Here is a 21,055-nt window from a genome sequence, read left to right as displayed (position 1 = left end):
CAGTTTATCTGTAAATCGCGAGATAAATCTTTTGATTTAGTTAGTCCATAATTAAATAATATTTGCCACAAACAAACGAACGTGCTACAGTAGCGAAATCCAAAAATTTTTCGCATCTGACAAGGCCTTAGGCTTGTCAAGCTGTGTGCGCCGCCGCCACCAGACCAACCGAACCGTTTCTGTTGAAGCTATGGAATGGCGCCGCCTCTTCCTCCCTCGCCACCACTCCCTCTCCTCCGGCGCCCAGGCCAGCTTCGCTGTCGTCGCCGGTGAGATCTCTGCCCTCCTCACCGCCCGACGTTTTCGGGTTTCCGTTAACCGGGCGGAGCAGTTCATACGCTCCAATGCCGTCGGGGCGTCCGGCGTCCCCGAGATGTACCACTTGTTGGCCGCCGCTGGCCCACGTGAGCAGTGCCTTTACCTCAGCGGCACGGCCTCCGTGCTGGTCGAGGCATCGGCGCGCGCGGACCTCCCCGACGGTGCGCTGCTGCTGATCGACCTGCTCATCCACACGCCCATGTTGCCGCGGCCGTCGGCGATCTCCTGCGGCCACCTCATAACGAAGCTCCTCTCCCTCGGACGCCGCGCGGATGCGCGCCGCGTGTTGGAGACCCTCGCCGATCGCAAGCGCGACTGGGCGGTCGCCACGGTTTGGAGAGCCGGGAGAGCGGCCGAGGCCGTCAAGGTGTTCGGCGAAATGGCGGACACGGCCGCGGCGCCAAAACATTCCAGGTACCGGTACCTTACCAAGAATATGATGAATGACTGCCTGATGAAGGGAGATCTGGAGGCTGCTTCAGAGTTGCAGACCCAGATGGTGCTGGTGGGCTTGAAGGTACCCAAGCAACAGCGGCGAATGCTTCGGATGCTGGAAAAATTCCGGCAGTGCCCACACAAAATCCCCCGGAATGTGCTCATTGAAATCTGCATCATGGCGGACAGCGTCGATGGTGCCATCCGTTGGCTCCATCACATGGGCAATGATGACATGGCACCTCCCAATGCTCACTCCTACAACCTAGTACTCGCCGGGCTCTGGAAGGCTGGTAGGGGCGGCGATGCTGTTGAGATGTTCGACGAGATGGCAGACATGTCCCTGGCGCCAAATAATTTCACATATACTGTCATGATCGATGGCCACTTGAAGAGGCTGAGTCATGTTCTGGCCTCAAAGAAGAACGAGAGTGGAGATCTGGAGGCTGCGCTCGTGCTGCGGGCTCAGATGGTGCAGGATGGCTTCAAGCCAGACGAATACACTTACTATTTGCTGATGGCTGAACTCTGCTTGGCTGAACGGCTGGGAGACGTTACAGCTCTGTTCCATGAGATGCTGATACAAGGGACGACACTACACAAGATCGTTCATGGAAGCCTGTTCAAGTTCCTCTTCAGAATCAACGAAGATCAGCTACTGGGCATTGTTGAAAAATCTGCAAAGGATAGTGCTGCTGCAGCGGATAATGGTTGCATTACCTTGTTAAAGGAGCTTTGCAGGATTCAGAAAGTTTCACTCGCGGAGAAGGTGCTGCGGACATTTGTGGGAGCAGGGTTGGTCCCGACGACAGAGATGTACAACATTCTCGTTGATGGGTATTGCAAGATCAAGGAACTCCAAGGGGCATTCTCGTTGTGTCGCCAGATGGAATCACATGGTCAGCTTGTACCTAATGAAGCCACCTACGAGGCTCTGCTGCTGGCCGTGCTCAACAACATGAGCATCATCTATTGGGAGGACGTTCTGGAGTTGTTTGAGAAAAATGGAGTTAGTACTGACGCACTGAACTCCGGCAGTTCGGCTACACATGGATTCAAGTATAGGTCTAGTCTGATACCTAGAATGTTTAACAAACTGGTGAGCAAGCTATTTTAGAATCTGCGAAATGGATATTTCAATTGTAGGTCTAGAGTAACAGATGCTCGATGGTGCAGCATGTATTCTCCTAAGGACTTGTGGAAGTCAATGGCAAGCGCCTGCCTTGTTTGCTCGATGACTACATTCAGGGCTAGTTTGAAAACTTAAATCCCTTAGGGATCTCGGGTTTTTTTCTAGAGTAAACAATTCATAGAGATGTCATTTGAATAAGCCATTTAATTCTTCATGGAGGGTTTTCTACGCCCTGGGTTTACCTCCCACTTGCTTTCGAATTAGGCCTCACGGGCTTCCACATTGATTGACCTACCGATGCAGTGCCTCATCATGTGGTTGCTAACTTGTGATTTGTTGGATGCATTATCGGCTTAACGAATTTGGGAAATACAAGTCCTTATCAAATCCGAGGAAAACGAATTATTGTCCTGCAAACCAAGCAGATGGTTGGTGCTTTTGACCTAAATGAGAACTCCAATGTAAACAGAAGCTTTTGATCGTGTAGACCTTGATTGATTGACCGAATTTACCCTGACCAGATCCACGCGATGTGACTTTTGCTTGTTTGGTTTGTTGCACTTGCACAAGCACCCGAACCTAGCTCGTCAGGTGCAAAAGCATCCTCTTGCCTGACTCTGGGACAGAAGATGGCGGCTGTTTCTCCCCGGTCAAGCTCACGGGATATGAGTAATTAGTCATCTAATGATGTTGTTAATGTATTATTAGCACATATAAAATGATATCAACATTAAGAATAAGGAGCAATAAGATAAATTAAGAGCTAAAAAATAAGGTAAAATATTCAGTGGAAACCATACACTCGGTGCAATCGTGAAAACCATGTGCAAAATCATACTTACGAGGTTTAAAAAATTTAAAATTTTGCACATCGATAGTGCATTTATAGATACACATTGTCACAAATTTTGATATTCAAACTCGTTTTATATAAATTTATATGAAAATAACAAATTTCACTTCCATATGCACTAGAGGACAAAATTCTAAAAGTTTTGTCCTCTAGTGCATATGCAAGTGAAATTTGTGTATAAAATGAATTTGACTTGGGCCTTGTTTAGATGTGAAAACTTTTTGGATTTCGCTACTGTAGCATTTTCGTTTGTTTGTGGCAAATATTATCTAATCATAAACTAACTAGAGTTAAAAGATTTGTCTCGTGATTTACAGTTAAACTGTGTAATTAATTTTTATTTTCGTCTATATTTAGGCCTTGTTTAGTTCAAAAAAATTTGCAAAATTTTTCAGATTTCCCGTCACATCGAATCTTTAGACACATGCATGGAGTATTAAATATAAACGAAAATAAAAACTAATTGCATGGTTTGGTCGGAATTGATGAGATGAATCTTTTGAGTCTAATTAGTCCATGATTGGACAATATTTGACACAAACAAACGAAAGTGCTACAGTACCTGTTTTGCAAAATTTTTTGGAACTAAACAAGGCCTTAATGCTTTATGCATGTGTCGTAAGATTCGATGTGACGAAAAATCTTGAAAACTTTTTGGTTTTTGGAGTGAACTAAACAGGCCTGGGTGAGGAGGAATATTTGACTGCTCCAGTCTAGAGCCTCCAGGTGTCAACACTCGTAGCAGGCACGCCGCGTGCTATCTCCCAGTCGGTCTCGGCCGGTCATCCCAACGCCCAAACAGGAGTGGCATTCCCACCGCCCAGCACGCTGGACCCACCTGTCGGCCTCTCGAAGGGCGGAGCACCTGAGGCCAACGCCGGGCGTGCTGCTTCTGCTGCCTGCCTCATCCCACCAAGCCAGCAGTCGCAGCACGAAAAGCTTCCTGCTCCCCCTCTCTCTTCGACTCTTCCTCGTCAGTTTCTCCTGCTGCCGCTTTGGCTCATCAGGCCGGCGGCTCGAATAATCCCCCTGCGGATTCCCCCCTCCCGAAGGCAGGCCAAAGCTCGCACCTTTCTTCCCCTCGTGGACCGATTCTCAGCCCCGGCGGACTCCGCGCAGAGCTCACGTCGCCGATCCCGCTCCCGGATTCTCTTGGTGCCGCCAGGAGACGGCGTCCAGTCCAGGCAAGCGCTCCTCGTCTTGCAATAGTTTTTTTTTTCCTTCTCGCCGTCGTTCGATTCCGCGCTAGCTCCCACCGATCCTTGTTTCTTGATTTGTTTTGCTGGGTTCGTTGGTACACTCACAACGAACTGGCTGCTATTCCCCTTTGGAATCGGGCAGAGGTAACTGGCTGCTATTCCCCTTTGGAATCGGGCAGAGGTAACTGGCTGCTATTCCCCTTTTCCTCGCGTTCAATCTTGATATTCTTTTTCTTTAAGGTTCTCTGTTGTCTCCTGTGGGCGTATATGTTTCTACTGTCAATATCTCATCTCGTAATTGCATACGGGGCGCGATTATGATGGTGAAATCCTGTTCTTGTGACTTGGCCTGTTTGTTCGGAGTTAAGAGTTTCAGGCACCCTCCCCTGTTCGGTGTCTCGATTGCTTCCACTCCTTGCAGAACATTATGCTTTGAAACAGCTGTCATGAATGAGTGATGATGCTTAACTTGATTGTTATTCATTTTCAGGTTACTCTTTGCTTTCAAAAAAAAAAAAAAATCGGCCTCACTGTCTGAACTGCTAGCATGGGTGCTGTGCTTGGACGGCATGACACCCACAAGCGGAGTTTCCATGGTTCGAAGCTGGAGTCAAAGATGGTTGATGCTATGCAGAAGAGAGCGTTGCATGGAACTTCACTGAAATCGTTCGATAGTATTATCATGAAGTTCCCCAAAATAGACGAGAGTTTTAGAAAATGCAAGACTATCTTCGAACAATTTGGTGAGTTCTGCCCTTTTGCCAGTGCTTTGGAGTGTCTGTGCTGATGGTCATTCTCTAAATATTGTTCATGCTTTTAGTGAAATTGCCAATGTGTCATTTGGCAATTTGGTGACAAAGCTAGTCTTTTCAATCGTATTTCTCTCGATTCAGAACTGGAGCTGATAGTTTCACTAACTCATTTACTGCTGTTTTACATATAATTCTAGTTCTTGCCATAAACTGTCCAAATTCTCGTAATTTATGCCAATGCTTGTTTATTCATTTTCTCTTTGGTTCCTGTACTTCTGTTGTTTACACCTCCCTCTGCTTCTATTTCTTCATTTATTCCTGTGCCAATGGAGACAATTATTTTAGACATTATCAGTTTTCATGTTCTCGTTCATGTGTCAAGAAGTGCTGCTTTTGCAGATGAAGATTCCAATGGCGAAATAGATAAAGAAGAACTGAAACATTGTTTTCAAAAGCTGGAAATCTCATTCACAGAGGAGGAGATATCTGATCTCTTTGAAGCTTGCGATATAAATGAAGATATGGGCATGAAGTTCAATGAGTTCATTGTCTTTCTGTGCCTTGTCTATCTTCTCAATGAACCAGCTGTCTCAGAAGCAGTATCCTTCATAAGTCATATTAATTCACATAGTAACATCCTGATTGTATTATTAGTGTTATTGTCACATTGTGTAGTATTGCTACAGAGGTACGCCAATATAATTTTACTTTACTTATAAGAAATTAATTTTATTTTGATATATTTTTTTAAATCCATTAGCGAAGTCGTGGTTTCTTTATATAACTCCACGTGGTTCTTATTGGCAAATTTGAGATACTAATGCATTATGTTAGTGGAAACACTATTTTTCATTCTAATATAAGCTTGCCACAATTTTGATTGGATTATGAAGGTTTGTAGATTTAATGTGAGAAATTTTTGCACTCAGACTCTGTTTTAGATCTCTTATATCATTTCTGTCAGGATTATTCCTGTTTCCTTTACATACTTCACAGAAGATAAAGATGGGACTAGGAAATCTTGAGGCAACTTTTGAGACCTTGGTTGATGCATTTGTCTTCTTGGATAAGAATAAGGATGGGTATGTGAGCAAGGATGAGATGATCCAAGCAATAAATGAGACCACAACAGGAGAGCGCTCTTCTGGGCGTATAGCCATGAAAAGATTTGGTCAGTTTTCTATTTCTTGGTAGCTCCATACCTAGTCTTTTGAGAAAGTGAACCACCACATGTTCTTCTCAGTTGGACCACTCCCTTCCTACCTACTAGTCTTTGCTGAGGGAAAAGAGGTAGATGGGGGAGGGGAGGGGGGTCTCTTTAAATTAAATAAAAAAATGCTTCTTTCCAAAGAAAGAAAGACAACAGGAAAACGACGAGTTTCCTAATGTCTGTTCAATACCTCTCTAGTCATTTGAAACTGTAGTTCTCAAGTGATACAAAATATGTGCTATGAAATGCTTAATGCCTTTATAACCCCCTTAAAAACCTGTTACCAAGAGCTTGCAGCTTTGCATCAAACTTTAGTTGCTTCCTTTCTGTGAAGTCTAAAAACTTGCGCGCTCATAATTCCTGTTACTATTTTGAAACTTCCACCATATCTTTCCAGTCCTTACGTTTACCTTTCTTTACATGGCACCAGAGGAAATGGACTGGGACAAGAATGGAATGGTGACATTCAAGGAATTTCTCTTTGCCTTCACTCGTTGGGTAGGGATTGATGAAAATGAGGATGACGATGAATAAGGACTTTGAAGGCTGGTTATTCTTCAAGGGTTGGGAGAAGATCAGCCCCGGAGAGGCTGGAAATTAATGACAGATAAAAGTAGTTGGTGTTCATTGGTTGCTTGTTGATCATGATGTTCATGTCATTGTTAATAGAAATGTCTCAACATACTCCTAGTAGGATGACTTGCATGTCTGAACACTGGTATCAATGTTACAGTGCTATCTACTTACTACTTTTCCCCTTGTCGTTGCTGCTCGATTCTGCGCTAGGTCGCACCAATCCTTTTCAATCATGTGCAGCTTCTTGTTGGTACACTGATAACAAACTGCTACTATTCCCCTTTTCCTCAGGGTGGAATCGGGCACAGTGCACAGGGAACAAGGTGCCCCCTTACTATAAATCTTGATATTCTTTTTCTAATGTACTATGTTCTGTTGTTCCTGTGGATGTATGTATTTCGACTATTATTAATATCTGATCTCATATACTTGCATAAGGAGCGTGATTATAATGGTGAAATCATGTTCTTGTGACTTGGGCAGACAGCCTCCTTGTTCGGTGTCTCGATTGCTTCCACTCCTTGCACAACACTATGCTACTTGAAACGGCTGTCATGCTCATGCATGACGGCATGACTGATGATGCTAAACTTGATCGTTATTCAATTTCAGAATTTTAGCTGCTTCGTGTGTATCTGGTCAGTTTTTTTTTTCCCTTGGAAAAACTTGGGGTTACTATCTGCACTGCTACCATGGGGACTGCTACCAACAAGCGGAGATTCCATGGTTCAAAGCTGGGGTGGAAGATGGTTGATGGCTTGATGCTATGCAGCAGAGAGCGTCGCATGGAACTTCACTGAAAATCGTTATTTAGTATTATCCTCGTGATTGACATGACACCACGTATGTCGTTTGACGTGGCATCATCTTAGACTAAACTGTCACACAAACCATACAATTGGCAAACGCAACCAATTTTAAAATTTATGGGGACAAAAAAGAACATCTGATTTTCTAGTTCGAGGGGTAAATTAACAACATTCTTTGATTAATATGTTGGGGTGAGTTCACCCAACCATCAAAATGAAGCAATATAAAAACAGTTTCGACATAAAGCCGGGTGGCATTCTTATTTGCGTGTCCAACACTGTATAAATAGTACGGTATTATTGGCGTCGTTCGATCAAAACCATAGGATATATATCATTCTAAATGAGATGATTTCGCCGAGCCAAATTTCTTGTGACTAGAGACGCCAAAAACAAGCCATGCATGCAGATTAAGGAAACTCGTAGCATCGGCGCCCAGTCGAATGGCCTGCGTGATATGACGCTCCATCCCTTGGGTGTTTGAGTTCATCCGAACACGCATAGCAGTGATCAAGGTCGTCTATACCGTCGCCTTCTTCCCTTTGCAATCCCAGACGGCCACCTGCTATCACCATCATCAGATAACAATAAACAAAATGATAGTACAGTTAAATTTCGGAAATAATTTTAGTAGGGCTAGCTAGGACTTATGGGGATAGTGCTTCAAATGGATACCCGCGGTTCTTCTCTAGTCTAACTTAATGAACTAAATTGTCTATTTAGTTCATTAAATTAGACTAGAGAAGAATCGTGAGTATCCATTTGAAGCACAGTTCCCGTCCTTAGGACTGAATATATAGAGGAGATAGATGGAGATTAGGGAACACTAACCAACTTGGTCGTCCTTTTCTTTCAAGGAGCGAAAGCACGTCAAGGTCGTGAAGTCTGATCCCCGTAGGTTCAGCTCTGCAAAGAAGAGCTCCTGCTGGGACGACGAACCTTCTTCATCTCCCTTTGCCCTCGCGGTGAAGTTGACATGGCCATAACAACCGGTACCATGAACCAAGTAATTACTACACGTAGCCTCGATAAGTTGATACTTGACTTGATTGCTTGGGTCATCGTTGTGACATTTCAGCGATGTCTCCGCGAATGAAATGGCTTGACGAACCACCATACAAGGATCCGCGATGTAACAAGGTGGGTACATATCGCCATACTCCAAATCATCATCGTCACAATTGAATGGCTCGACATCCTGACTGGACTGGAATGATGATGATGCATCCGTCGCACGACGACTTGTATAGCAGCTGGCTATTTGGCTGTTGTTGTAGTGTGCCTCCTCCTCTTGATTTGTAGGTAGCCGTGGCGGTGACGGTGGCAGCAGTCCATAATCGTCTAAAGACGAGGTTCTGTAATAATATCCAAAAGAAGAAGGGTCAGAGGAAACCACACTGCGACATCAATCGATTTGATTAAACATGAGTCACACTTAAATTACTGACCTTATCATCACCGGAGAATAGCCGTTGGGTAGAGTACATGATGTTGGAGAGTCAGGCTGCTGCTGCAGATCGTCCACAGGTGCAGTGCTAAAAATGCTGTCTCGATCTCGCCTGCAGCTTCAGAAACCACGCCCAAGATATATTAGCTCGTAAAACTATATAGGTAAACGCTTGGAGTTGGATCGCTTATTTATTTAAGAATAATGACGAGAATTTTCTTTTTCACTCACATGGACACACGGAGAGGAGATGGAGCATGCGGTGGCCAAAGGGAAGAACCCGGCTGAATTTGCATAGGCACCATCAGGATACCCTCCTCTTCCTCCTGCTGCCCCATCTTAGTTAGTGTTAGGGCTGTGCTGTGAGTGTGATGATGATCCCTTCCAGATCCACCACCAGTTCACTGTCCTCCGTCAATCGCAACGTCGGCTGCGTGCAGTTATTGGAGGGGAGGGAGGAGATCGGGTTTATCGGAGACGTGGACTGGCCAAATTCACGGTGGGCGGCCGGTGAGATGCTCCGGCCTAATTAATCTCTGCCTCCAGGCTCCAGCCATGCACAATTTTCTTATACAGCGCGCGTCCGTCGAGCGACTTTCCAAAACACGTTTTTTCTTTTCTCTTTTTACGGTCGTGAATAGTACATGTTCACTTTCTATTTTTGGTATCCATTTTATATTTTTGGGTCTATATTCTTTCTTTTCATGGAGGGTGGACGCGCGGGAGGGGGTGGGATGGGAGGTGCATCCGTGTGTCAGATCATGTTTATACGAAATATGCATATGGTACACAATTTTAAAATATGATAACTTTCTTGTCAAGTATCTATTTTTAATTTTGTTTGCACCATTATGTTCGTTATAACGAGATCTATAAAAGTAGATCCACCTTGGATATGTTTCGAACAATTTTCATGATGCTAAAGTTTTGCACTTAGGAGTATAAAGTTTTAAATCTTGTAGTATAAAGTTTTGAACCTATTGATACAAACTTTTTGATTTAATAGTTCAAAGTTTATAAATTCTAGGTGTAAGGTTTTGAACCTAACAGTGCAAAGTCTATAATGTGATAGTTCAAAGTTTTTTAAACCTAGTGGTACAAAGTTTAAATTTAATAGTTGAAAGTTTATAAATATAAATTTTGAACCTAGCAGTGCAAAGTTTACAATTTGATAGTTCAAACTTTTTAAATTAGCATTACAAATTTTGTAATTTGATAGTTCAGAGTTTATAATTCAGATAATAAAGTTTTGAAGTTAGAAAAATAGAGTTTGTAGTATCATAGTTTTTAAAGGTTATAAATTCTGTGTGCAAAGTTTTGAAACTAGCAGTACAAAGTTTATATTGTGATAGATCAAAATCTTGAATATATTAGTACAAAGTTTATATTGTCGTGGATCAAAAGTTTATAAAATCTAGTTTAAAGTTCTCAACCGAGTATTATAAAGTTTTTAATGTGATAATTCAAAGTTTGAAAACTAGTAATTTAAAATTTGTAGTGTCATAGTTGAAAGTTTACCTAGAAATACAAAATTTTAAATATCATAGCTCAAAGTTTTATACCTAGAGGTATAAAGTTTGTAATGTTAGTTGAAAGTTTATAAATCCTGAGTTAAAGTTTTGAACCTAGCATTATAAAGTTTATAATGTGTTAGTTTAAAGCTTTAAACTGGGCATTTTTTGACAACTATCTTGGTACTAAAGAACAGAAACCATATGTACTTTTATATTAGCTATTTGCATCTCGACAAATTAGATGTACTCATTTTTCTCGATTTTTATAAACTTCATAACTACTTTTTTATTTTTTTCTATCGATTGAATTATTAATCCTGTATAAAGTATTATGGAACACAAAAAAGTATATGAATTTTTGAAAATAGTACTTCTACATCTATTTGGATGTCAAACTATCTTCCCATCTTTTTTATCTCCCATGAACCTGCTATCCTAAAAGAGAAAAAAAAAAGCTCGTAGAATCTAAATTGGTCCATTGACTCAGAATCTAAATAGGAGAAAACTAGACTCTAGAAGCTAAGTGAACGTCAAGATGAAACTAGATTAGAGAAATAGGATACAAAAGTTACAGCAACGTGTGTTGTTGTTCATGCGAGCGCTGCTGTCCATCCAAGTGCGCGTGCGTTCCAATCGTGGCTAGCGCGCACGCGCTAACCAAGAGCTCCGCCAGCCATGAGCTCCCGGACTGTCTTCGTAACCTCAGGGTTAGTCCCCAAAAATCACAAGTGCCTGCAGTGTTTTAGAGTAACCTTCCATTGCTTACAATCTCATGAACCACGGATTATTAGGTGAGTCCTCAGATTACCATGCTACATAATCATCAAATGCTCCATCAGCATCACAGGCTGACAGGCGCAAAGATACTGTGCAACACTGTAGGCATCCTGACAATCTCAAGTTGGCCAAGAACATCACGACTCAACCCTGTTCGCTTCAACTTATCTGTAGTGTTTTTTTCTCGTAACAAATTCAGCGAACAGTACTTTCAGTCATGGCTTTTTAGACAAGCGAACCGGTGAATTCAAATTCTACTGATTGAGAGGTATCCACTCCAGCTCTAGTTCTACCTCCCCGGATTCCACGTTCTGTAGCATCAGAGAGACCTCCTGCTTGACCTTGCCACTGATGACATTGACGGCGCTGTCCCTCGCCAGCGCGTTGTCGGGGGACTTGAGCCACTTGCCGATCTGCATGTCCGCGAGTAGGTCAGGGTCGCCAAACGCTGTAGCTGCACTGATCATCGGCTGCAGGTCAATCTCGGCATCGCCCATTTTGTCATCCTTTGATAGCATGTCATGGTCGAACACTTGCTGGGTTGTGAAAGAGAGGATAGAAGTTCGTTGGATGCTATTACTTCTGAATCTGAATCTGAAGTTTCTGATTAACACATGTTTGTGGAGTGTGGACTTACAAGCTTCAGAGGCCCGTACTGCTGAGGAACTGACAGCTTAAGCTCTTCATTCCAAACAGGATTCAGATTACGTTTAATCACAGAAGTCTTTGCTTTCTGCAGAGAGCAATGCTAATGTCAACTCAAATGGTCTGAATGAGACAAGGATAAACAATCAGGAATCTATCAGCTAGGGTTAATCAATTTGGTGAAATGTAATACCTGTTGTCCTAGGGTCAGTACAACATAGGGGTCACTACTTATCAGGTCTCTTACAGCTAATTTAGTCCCTCTTATTACTTTAACTTTTAGTATTCCGATAAACTCAACCATTCCAGCCTGCAAAATATATGAAGCAAAGGATGCTTAAAAGGGCATTGTGTCATTGAAGATCAAAATTGACTCTTTTATATAGCCAAATTTAACTAACAGTTAAGTTAAACTTACCTCACTGTTGAAACTAGCAGAAAGAGAGACATTACTGCCGGTATGTTTCCGAGAGCTGGTAGCCTCTAAAGAGCCCTTATTAGAAACTAACCTCAGGCTTGGCTTCAAAAATTCTTGCAGCTCATACTTTGACCTGAGAGGTTGCAAAAACTACTAGTGTTCAGCAGTTACTATATCAAGTAAGTCTTTCTTTTGCACAGGACTGTTCTATCATTCGTACTAAGCTCTTTAATTACTGAAATTGTAAGGTGCAGATTAGCTATAGTGGTTGAGACAAAAGACAGCTTCTCATATTTTAAACCGAATGGCTAGCTAAACGTTGTCAAAAACTAAACTTACTGACTCTTAGCATCATAATTTTTAAAACTTCCCAAGCAAAATATTTGCTTATCTCAGGTACCTGATGAAATCAGCTCTCTCTTCCTGGCTAGAATCTGGATGCGGCTTGTGATAGCCCTCTGGCAGAAATGCTTCATATATAGCATTGGCATAAGAGTTTCCACCAACTTCTATCATGGAGTTGATCTCATCATCTGCCCATTGATCTAGAGTGACTGACAGCACCTGTGTCGAGAAGAAATTTGCTTCAGCTAGAACATTCTTCAAGCTGCTACAACGCATAGCAATTTTTAAAAAGGAGTAACAAAAGTACATACAATCATCTTGCCATTTAAAATATTTTGCTTTGTGGGGCTCTCACCCCTCCGGTGGTGTATAAAAAAAATTGTTTGCTTCTACGGAGTATTATTGAAATAGGAAAACCTCACTCATATACACATACTAGATCACAAGAATTAACATTATTTCTATTTGCAATGAATAACCTTTGAAACATGTGTCCCAAGGCTTCTGTGAACACCAGAGCATTTTAGACAAATGAATACTCCAATATTAGCTGATCTGCAGGAACAGAGTTAGTTATTCGCAAGGAGTCAAGTACTCAACGGATCAAAGATATTGATGTAAGATTGCGCAATGACTAAGAATAACATTGGGATTACAAAAGAAAAAACCTTGACAATTACACAAACTCTAATATGTTCAGATATCTGCCCAGTAATATTACTTTATATCATGGAAAAAAATAGCCCGCTATTTTTGCCGCTATAGCCTGAAATAGCTTGAAAAAAATTGTGCCGCTATTCATGTTCATGTACAATTTTACCGCTATTTTATCACTAAAGTACGCTAATTACGGTTTATAAAACGCTAAACACCTTGGCCTTAGCTCGCTATTTAAAACATGGCTTTATATCAAAATGCTATCATATTGAAGTCAAGAGTAGAGTACTTACGCCCATTTGGGATCAGGTGCGCTGCAGTCAGCACATATGCGGTTGTCGCTCTTTTGAAGCAACTCTCTGAGCTTCCTTGTCATATCTGAATATGGGGAAAGGAACATGAGCTATGTTAGAGGCTTAGAGCACGTGCTAAGAGATAGTATGTTTTGTTTCCAGTTAGCAAGTGATGTTGAGTAATCACACGCATATAACATGTGGCGTACCCATCACTGAATATCAACAATAAAATTCGGAAGATTAGTAAGGAAGTCAATGCAGCTCTGCATCACCTGAGGCAGCCCTCCCTCTGTCAGCCCTGTATCTGCTGCTCATCTTCGCTGCCGCGAAGCTCTGCCTTCCAACTACACCAGACACCAGTCAGTCCCCCTCAACGCTGCAAGAGCAAATCCAGAGAGAGTGAGGGTGAGGCGTCGAGAATCAAGAACAATTCTTCCAGTCGAGTCGATTGAGGAAGACTCTCACCAATTAACCAGGATGCAACTGGAAGAAGCGCAATACCTGAAGCTGAAGCGGCAAGAAATGGATTAGATGTCGACCTGCAGGCTGCAGTTCGCCTAGCTTCGTGCCGGGGTTTAGATCTCCAGAATTTCTCCGCTGCGTTTTCCCAGGGGATTGTCGGCCATGAGCAGTGCACGGGAGCGGGGGGTCTGTTTGGTCGCCTTCGTAATTCACTAATCTTTGGACTTTTGGACTTTGGAGCTCAGCCACAGAACATACCACATACCATACGATGTAGACCCGGGCGAAACCGGTGGGAGTGCGCTGCCGGCAAGGGAAAAAAAAGGAACTGAAGAGTGAAGAGCTTGATAATTTTTAGATCAATAGAAGAGCTAATCAGTAGCTAACTAAAAATTAACTTAATTTTTTTCAAGGAAAATTAACTTAAATTAGCTCTGGTGCATTCAAATAGAATGTCTAATAGTTGTCAGCCAACTAACTAGCTAACATTGACAAATTTTAACTAATTTTTAGCCCAACTAGTAACTAGCCCATAGGTCATTAAACAGGCACTTAGAGTAGCATAGTTTTTGTCAATTCTACCGAAACTTGTGGTTCAATTAACCCTACGCAGCCTGATCACTACTGAAGGTCCGGAGAAAATTTATCTGCATAGTCCATTATTTGCTAAAAAGATTAAATAAGGAGAAATTTTACAATAGGGAGAAAATATGGGCCATTTATAGGGTAAGGTTGGACTATGTAAAAATAGAAGGTACACATATAAAAGTACTTGAAAATACCAAATAGGTAGGAACAATACTAAAAACGTGTGGGACCCGTACTAAGATAGGTAGGGCAGTTTCAGATTTTCCTATATTTACTTATTTTTGGAAAAGGATAGACCAATAATTTTAGAATCTTCCTTGAAGGGCAAATTAAGATTTTCCATCTCATCTCTATAAAGCAAACTCATCACATAGCTGTTGACAAGCCAGATCCGCCTTCCTTTAACACGGTACGGATATGTAGTGGTACTATGGGATATGCATCATCAAATGTTGGGATGTGTTGGTAGTATGTCACTATGGGGGATGCGCATTGCAGGATATGTGTCACTGGGCGTTGGGATACAGCGGCACTATGGGAGATGCAAGGGCAAAGGTGAGCGGCGGTTGGGAAGAATGGATAAGATTGGAGGTCCATACTTATAGACGGGGTCAAGATTATTATATAGTGTTATGTATAAACTTAGCAAAATATCTTATTGTAGCTCAAAGACAAATGTTTCGAAATGTGCATAGGAAAGGACATGGTTTGATTCCTATATGCCATTGTTCTCTTTTTGCATGGCGTACATATTTTTCAAAAGAAATGGATGGGTCATCACTACAACTCTGATTGAATATTTAAGGATTTCATAATGATAGGACAAATCCAAATAGTTAAAGCTAAGGGCGCATTCAAACCATTCAAGCAATATGGGTACCATCCCTACTCGTCCAAAGATGATGCAATTGGCTTCATACTAAGTCAAATGCCTTTAAATTTGACAAAAATTGCATGAAAAGATGCTTATATTTATCATATTTCATAAGCATCATGAGATTTTTATTGAATATATTTTTAAAGTATGCATACTTGAAGCAATAAATATTGATAATATTACTTTTTAAAAAATTCGAGCAAATTTAAATAGTTTAACTTTAGGATAAACCTATAATTGTGTTGTTTATAGGATAGAGATTCTAGTAAATAAACCCATCAATACTTGACCAATTCATACCATTTACCTAGCAACTTATACAATTTGTGGGAAAAAATTTTGAAGTACAGGATTGTTGTTGGCAAAGGTATTTTATCTCCATCATATGCATTTTTATTTGCAACCCTAAAATACAGTTTTTTTTTAAAAAAAATTGCTATCAACCCTTGTCACTTGAACATTAAACACTTTTTTCCCTTCAAACACGCACTTAGACGTGTGTTTCATTAAACGCTAAATTTTGTTTTGAAGAAAATCTGCGCAATCAAACATTCTACGATTGCTAACCTTGTGTAGGCAAGTAAAGCAGGTCCCGAGAATTTGAGAAGATTGACACACAAGAAGGGATCTGGCTAAATAGTTTGGCTCAAAAAAAGATTATAAATGGCCAAAAACACTAGTAAAAAAAAAGCTCTAAGCCGGCAGTGGAATTTTTTTTACAGGCAGTTTCAATTAAAAAACGTCTGTAAAAAGAAATCGGCGGGCCTAACTTAAAATCCGCCAGTACAAAACTAACTGCTAGTGGAAATGGTGCATTTTCTTAAGAAAACCACCAGCGATTCTCCTAACGAAACTGCCTGTAGAAATCATGTATTTCTATCGGCGGTTTTCTTAAGGAACCACCACTAAAAAATAGGAATTTCTAGTTGCGGTTTGTTAAGAAAACCACATATAGAAATAATTTAAAATTAATTTTTTAAGTTTTTCATATGACCTCGTATGAAAAAAAACACCAAAATAAAAGTTGTAGATCTCAAAAAGTTATAAAACTTTGTAGTTGATAATTTTTTCGTTTGAAATCATCTTGTCATCGAAAACTACCCCCGAATTTGTCAAATTTGAAATTTAAATTTTGTAAATTATCTCAGATGGAGAAACTATCAATATAAAAGTTGTAGATGTTGAAAAGTTATATAACTTTATAGTTGACAACTTTTTCATTTAAATCCATTTAGGGCCTCAAACAATCAATGTTTGCTCGGTTTAGGATAATATGTGGAGAACCAAACTCTAGTATAAATACAAGTGAGTAATGAGTAGAGTGGTAAAGGAGGCTACGCACCAGGGAGAGGTTGTGGGTTTGAATCCTACCAGGCGCGTAGCACGTGAGGGGAGAGAGGGCAGCTAGCTAGTGGTCCTTCCCTACAATTAAAGTATTTTTTACTTATTTTTAAAACCCACTTTATATTTTTTGGACAAGCTTTTTCACAGGCGGTCCTATTTTTAAAACCTAGTTTATATTTTTTTGGACAAACCTTTCCATAGACGGTTGACATAACACAACTGCATGTAGAAATCGATTTCCACAGACGGTTATCTTAACTGAATCGCCTGTGGAAAATAATTTCCACATACGGTTCTCAATTAACCGCCAGTAGAGCACTGGCGGGTCTGAGAAACGCCTGAAAAAATAGGTTTAAAACCGCTTGTAGTGAAAGATGATGCACCTTCTATGGCGTCTCGGGCAGAATAGTTTGGCTCTGCGGGTGAACCTGCCGAAGCTCCGGGGTACGAAGCTAGATACCAATTGCATCCTGTGCGGAAGGTTCCCTGGAGATCATTGCGTAGAGCAAGCCACAATGGTTATTCAGGCAGGGACCTCATCAGAGTTCGACCATTTCTCCGTGAGTGGCCTCATTTGGGAGCTGAAAGATTTGTGGGTTATGCAATTTTGTTTCGAGACCTAATCCTCGCTCATGTAATTTGGTCGCTCACAACCCAGCTCATGTAGTTCTTCATGTCAAATAAATGGTCTAAGCTTTAGTTTCAAACCTGTAATCAGTTAATTTCTTGGTATATATGGCCAAACGGGCCGCCCAGCACGACACTAGCACTAGCACTATTAAGCACGGCACTATCAGGCACGGCACTACAGTGGCACGGTGACATGTCGTGCCGTGCCTGTTAGTGCCGCCGTGCTGCATCAGCAGCCCAGGCACGGCCCTATACAGGCTTAAACGTGCCAGTGCCGTGCCGGCACTATGTTGGCACATCAGTGCCGTGCCAGCACTGGCACTATACTATCAAAAAACTTCGAAATGTACAGAATCAAAAACTAATCAAGACTTCAAGTTTTAACATAAAGAATCCTCAAAAAAATATAGAAATCAACACAAAACAAACAAGACAATTAACAAAATGGGAGCTTTAGTGCAATGGCTGCCTCATTAAAAACCCACCTAGGTAAAACTCACCCTTGTGAGAAACCCTAGGCAGGAAAAGAGTACAGCCGAGCTCCACTACAAGTTCATTCATTCATCAAGTCTAGCCATGTCTAAGTTCACAAAATATTACAGCCCCACATTACATCAATGACAATGATACTTAATCAAGATAAAGGTTCTCAAATGCTTCTTCAAGTTCCTTGTCCTCCACCTGGTGTTGCAATTTTGCTTCTGCTGCCTCCCAGTCCTTGATGCAGGTCAACATCTCCACCATCTCAGGCTTTAGCTTCCTCCGCCGCTCCTCGATGATCCTGCCAGTCATACTAAAGGTAGATTCTGAAGAGATGGTAGACACAGGAACATTAAGAATATCTTTTGCCATGATAGAAAGAATAGGATAAGTAAGCTTGTGCTGATGCCACCAGTTAAGTATGTTAAACTCATCATCTAGCTGGGTCACAGTGTCACAGTCCAAATAGGAAACCAGTTCAGAGGCATTAGAAGCTGATGAACTTGCAGCCTGCAGCAGTGCAGTTGCAGAAGTATCTCTAGACATGGTTAGAGTAGATAAAGGATGCATCATACCACTTGGAGAACCCCCACAATCATCATCATCATATATTTCATCCCAAGCAGACCTTTTCTTACCAGACAGGTTAATAGGGGCAGTCCTCCTCAGCCTAACAGCACCATATTTTTCTTCATACTTGTTATAAACATCAGTAAGACGAGCTCTAGTGGTAACCAAGTAAACACTGTAATCTGTATTAGTTAGATTCTTTAACCTCCTAAGAACTCTAGTAAAACCTTTCATTTTAGCTCTAGGATCCAATATAAATGCAAAAGAGTAAAGCAAAGGTATCTTCCTCCAATACTTGTTATATTTGTCTACCATAGGTTGAACTACAGATCCAATATGAACATCATTAGCATAATTCTTGAAGTGTATAGCAATCTTAACAAGATAATGAAGCATGAGTGGAGCAGTAGGATAGTACACACCAGATAAAGCAACAGTTGAATCATAAAATAACTCAAGAAATTGTAAAACCTTTTCAGCCATTAACCAATGCTCATCAGTCACAACTAGCTGGCCAGTTTCAGACCTAGGATAGTTAGCTATCATAAAAGTAGTGAATGTCTCTTTATGGGGAAACAAATGCTTAAGCATCAGATAAGTTGAATTCCATCTCACATCCATGTCCAACTGAAACATTCTAGGCCTAACATTTGTAGCAGTACAGAAACTACTATAACCAGCAATCCTCTGATTAGATGAGTTCATCCAAGATATAGCATGTCTAAACAATTCAATCAAAGGCTTAAGATCTGTAAGGGCTTCTTTAACAATCAGATTAATGATATGACATGCACAACGCTGATGTAGGAACATAGAGTTAACTAGATCCTCTGTCTCATCAGAGTTATCAGGATTCTCAGGAGGAACTTCAATACCAAGGTATTTAGACAGTACAGGCCTAAGCTTTTGCATTGCTTTAACATTAGATGATGCATTGTCCAAAGTAACAGAAAACACCTTTTCGGTTAAACCATATTCAGCAAGAACAATTGCAACACGCTCAGCTATGTTTTGTCCACTGTGGGAACAATCAATTAGCCTAAGACCTAGTACTCTTTTTTCCATTTGCCAGTCAGAGTTAATATAGTGAGCAACAACAGAAAGATAATCTTGCTTAGCATTACCAGACCAAATATCAGATGTGATAGAAACAGAGTTAACAGTAGATGAACTCAACAAAGTAACAAGCTTAGCCTTATTATCACCAAAGTACTTCTGAATATCCCTAGTTGTAGTTTGTCTAGAAACAGGTACAAATTTAGGGTTGTGAGCATCTCTAATGTATTCTTCAAAAATATCAGATTCACCCATACAGATAGGCACATCAAGTCTAGCAAGCAATTTAACAAGTGCAGTACGAGCACGGATAGGACAGTACTCCCAATTACGCATAGAACCATCAGGGTTAAAAGAGATTTGAGACTGAGACATACGGCATTTTTCACGCCTCTTCACACATTTCTCTCTATGCCGAGCTAGGTGACCAGTGCCACCAGTAGAGAGAGCAGAGTACTCCTTGTTACAGTGAATACACTTAGCAGCATACCTGACCTTCTTACCATTGACGACTTTGAAAAGTTTCTTGTAGTCCTCCCAGACAACAGAGGTACAGGGACGTTTGCGCTTGACGCTATTGTTCTCCCCCCCCTCTGCCTCTGGGTCAGGGTTTGCAGCCTGATCATCGCCGTCGCCGACCACCACGGGAGCTTGAAAGCTACGACCGAACAGGGCCTCTGCGTCTTCGCGCAGGTCATCCTCGTCGTCATCTCCTGCCAGTCCACACATCCGCCTCTCCTCATTTGCGTCCACCTCTCCACACACTTCCTCAGAGTCGGCCATCGGTCGTCGGCGGCGCTCTGGTCCCTCAACGGCTACAAAGAAGAAGCAGATGGAGGACACAGTTAGGGTTAGGGTTAGGTAAGGATTAGGGTTAGGGTTAGGGTTGACGCTTACCTTCGCAACCGGAGCACCAGAATCGCCGGCGACAACATTGACGCACCGAACTCTGTCGCTGGTTCCTCGACGGACTCGAATCAGTGCTAGATCTACAAATCAAAAACATTAGAGCGAGAGAAGAGAATCAAATCAGAAACATTAGAGCGAGAGAAGAGAGAAAACTTACCCGGATCCGGAGCACCAGACCTACGTCGAGGTGGACGAAGGTGAGGAAGAAGTGGATGAGGGAGACAAAGAGAAGACGAGTCGGTGTTCCGACTTGCGAGATCAGGAGCATACAGAGCCGTGCCGTGTGCTAGTGCCGGCCATGGGTGGGTCAAGAGGCCACCGGAAGGGGAGAAGAAGGGAGGAAGGCAAGAGGATGGAGGCCGCCGGCGACTGGCGAGGAGCTCTGGAGCGAGGAGGCGCCGACCGTCTCCGTCAGTGTCCACTGGAGTGGAGAGCGAGGCGAACGCGAGTGGAGAGCGAAGCGGCGCGGTGTCGGACTGTCCGTGTGGGAGTGAGAGAGGCAGAGTCGGGGGAGGGGAGAATATATACTCGGTGAAACCCTAACCTAGATCCAACGGTGGAGAGGAGGTCACATTGCATCCGACGGCCAGGAGTCGTGCCTGAATCGTGCCTGGCCCAAAACCGTGCCGTGCCTGGGCCAGGCCCATGGGCCGACTTGGAGGCCCAGGCACGGCACTGAGGTCGGGCCGTGCCTGGCACTAGCACTATGAGGCCGTGCCTGGGCCGTGCTTGGGCCGTGCTTTTTAGGGCCGTGCT

General features: G+C 42.2%; 5 protein-coding genes across 9 annotated transcripts; 2 read left to right on the top strand and 3 right to left on the bottom strand.

Annotated features, from left to right (window-relative positions):
• Positions 79-2,210, top strand: LOC8065088 (pentatricopeptide repeat-containing protein At3g53700, chloroplastic). The gene has a single exon (XM_002438619.2). It carries the CDS (start codon positions 191-193, stop codon positions 1,868-1,870), a length of 1,680 nt encoding a protein of 559 aa, XP_002438664.1. The 5' UTR covers positions 79-190; the 3' UTR covers positions 1,871-2,210.
• LOC8082279 (probable calcium-binding protein CML21) lies at positions 3,641-6,909 on the top strand. Its single transcript, XM_002438618.2, has 5 exons — positions 3,641-3,922; positions 4,428-4,680; positions 5,089-5,288; positions 5,686-5,860; positions 6,330-6,909. The coding sequence occupies exons 2-5, from the start codon at positions 4,485-4,487 to the stop codon at positions 6,431-6,433; spliced, it is 675 nt and encodes a 224-aa protein (XP_002438663.1). The 5' UTR covers positions 3,641-3,922; positions 4,428-4,484; the 3' UTR covers positions 6,434-6,909.
• LOC8082278 lies at positions 7,444-9,194 on the bottom strand. 2 transcript variants are annotated; one of them, XM_002437223.2, is made up of 4 exons: positions 8,963-9,194; positions 8,733-8,849; positions 8,116-8,639; positions 7,444-7,846 (listed from the first exon to the last, which is right to left on the bottom strand). In XM_002437223.2, exons 1-4 carry the CDS (start codon positions 9,067-9,069, stop codon positions 7,695-7,697), a joined length of 900 nt encoding a protein of 299 aa, XP_002437268.2. In that variant the 5' UTR covers positions 9,070-9,194; the 3' UTR covers positions 7,444-7,694. The 2 variants fall into 2 exon arrangements, with proteins under 2 accessions (XP_002437268.2, XP_021306185.1); XM_021450510.1 differs by having other exon boundaries at positions 8,733-8,843.
• On the bottom strand, positions 10,984-14,102 carry LOC8082277 (ADP-ribosylation factor GTPase-activating protein AGD12). 4 transcript variants are annotated; one of them, XM_021448759.1, is made up of 10 exons: positions 13,885-14,102; positions 13,656-13,759; positions 13,381-13,465; positions 12,910-12,985; positions 12,486-12,649; positions 12,086-12,218; positions 11,861-11,977; positions 11,660-11,755; positions 11,256-11,558; positions 10,984-11,225 (listed from the first exon to the last, which is right to left on the bottom strand). In XM_021448759.1, exons 2-9 carry the CDS (start codon positions 13,696-13,698, stop codon positions 11,277-11,279), a joined length of 996 nt encoding a protein of 331 aa, XP_021304434.1. In that variant the 5' UTR covers positions 13,699-13,759; positions 13,885-14,102; the 3' UTR covers positions 10,984-11,225; positions 11,256-11,276. The 4 variants fall into 4 exon arrangements, with proteins under 4 accessions (XP_021304434.1, XP_021304435.1, XP_002437267.1 ...); XM_021448760.1 differs by having other exon boundaries at positions 10,984-11,558; positions 13,849-14,102; XM_002437222.2 differs by having other exon boundaries at positions 10,984-11,558.
• Positions 17,731-20,790, bottom strand: LOC110431340 (zinc finger BED domain-containing protein RICESLEEPER 2-like). Its single transcript, XM_021450380.1, has 4 exons — positions 20,570-20,790; positions 20,457-20,476; positions 20,288-20,379; positions 17,731-20,205 (listed from the first exon to the last, which is right to left on the bottom strand). The coding sequence occupies exons 1-4, from the start codon at positions 20,597-20,599 to the stop codon at positions 17,915-17,917; spliced, it is 2,433 nt and encodes an 810-aa protein (XP_021306055.1). The 5' UTR covers positions 20,600-20,790; the 3' UTR covers positions 17,731-17,914.

This window comes from Sorghum bicolor, chromosome 10 (genome assembly GCF_000003195.3).
Source record: "Sorghum bicolor cultivar BTx623 chromosome 10, Sorghum_bicolor_NCBIv3, whole genome shotgun sequence".
Taxonomy (NCBI): Eukaryota; Viridiplantae; Streptophyta; class Magnoliopsida; order Poales; family Poaceae; genus Sorghum; species Sorghum bicolor.
This window is presented reverse-complemented; position numbering and strand designations above follow the sequence as displayed.

Bases quoted from the DNA above. Each gene is read 5' to 3' on its own strand.
- LOC8065088 (XM_002438619.2), top strand. From the start codon at position 191: ATGGAATGGCGCCGCCTCTTCCTCCCTCGCCACCACTCCCTCTCCTCC.
- LOC8082279 (XM_002438618.2), top strand. From the start codon at position 4,485: ATGGGTGCTGTGCTTGGACGGCATGACACCCACAAGCGGAGTTTCCAT. The intron at 4,681-5,088 runs GTGAGTTCTGCC...CTGCTTTTGCAG, and splicing joins GACTATCTTCGAACAATTTG to ATGAAGATTCCAATGGCGAA. The intron at 5,289-5,685 runs GTATCCTTCATA...CATACTTCACAG, and splicing joins AACCAGCTGTCTCAGAAGCA to AAGATAAAGATGGGACTAGG.
- LOC8082278 (XM_002437223.2), bottom strand. From the start codon at position 9,069: ATGGGGCAGCAGGAGGAAGAGGAGGGTATCCTGATGGTGCCTATGCAA. The intron at 8,850-8,962 runs GTGAGTGAAAAA...TGGTTTCTGAAG, and splicing joins TCTCCTCTCCGTGTGTCCAT to CTGCAGGCGAGATCGAGACA. The intron at 8,640-8,732 runs GTCAGTAATTTA...ATATTATTACAG, and splicing joins TATTCTCCGGTGATGATAAG to AACCTCGTCTTTAGACGATT.
- LOC8082277 (XM_021448760.1), bottom strand. From the start codon at position 13,698: ATGAGCAGCAGATACAGGGCTGACAGAGGGAGGGCTGCCTCAG. The intron at 13,466-13,655 runs GTGATGCAGAGC...CCCCATATTCAG, and splicing joins CAGAGGGAGGGCTGCCTCAG to ATATGACAAGGAAGCTCAGA. The intron at 12,219-12,485 runs GTACCTGAGATA...GCAACCTCTCAG, and splicing joins GAGAGAGCTGATTTCATCAG to GTCAAAGTATGAGCTGCAAG.
- LOC110431340 (XM_021450380.1), bottom strand. From the start codon at position 20,599: ATGGCCGGCACTAGCACACGGCACGGCTCT. The intron at 20,477-20,569 runs GTATGCTCCTGA...ACCTCGACGTAG, and splicing joins CTAGCACACGGCACGGCTCT to GTCTGGTGCTCCGGATCCGG. The intron at 20,380-20,456 runs GTAAGTTTTCTC...TTTGATTTGTAG, and splicing joins GTCTGGTGCTCCGGATCCGG to ATCTAGCACTGATTCGAGTC.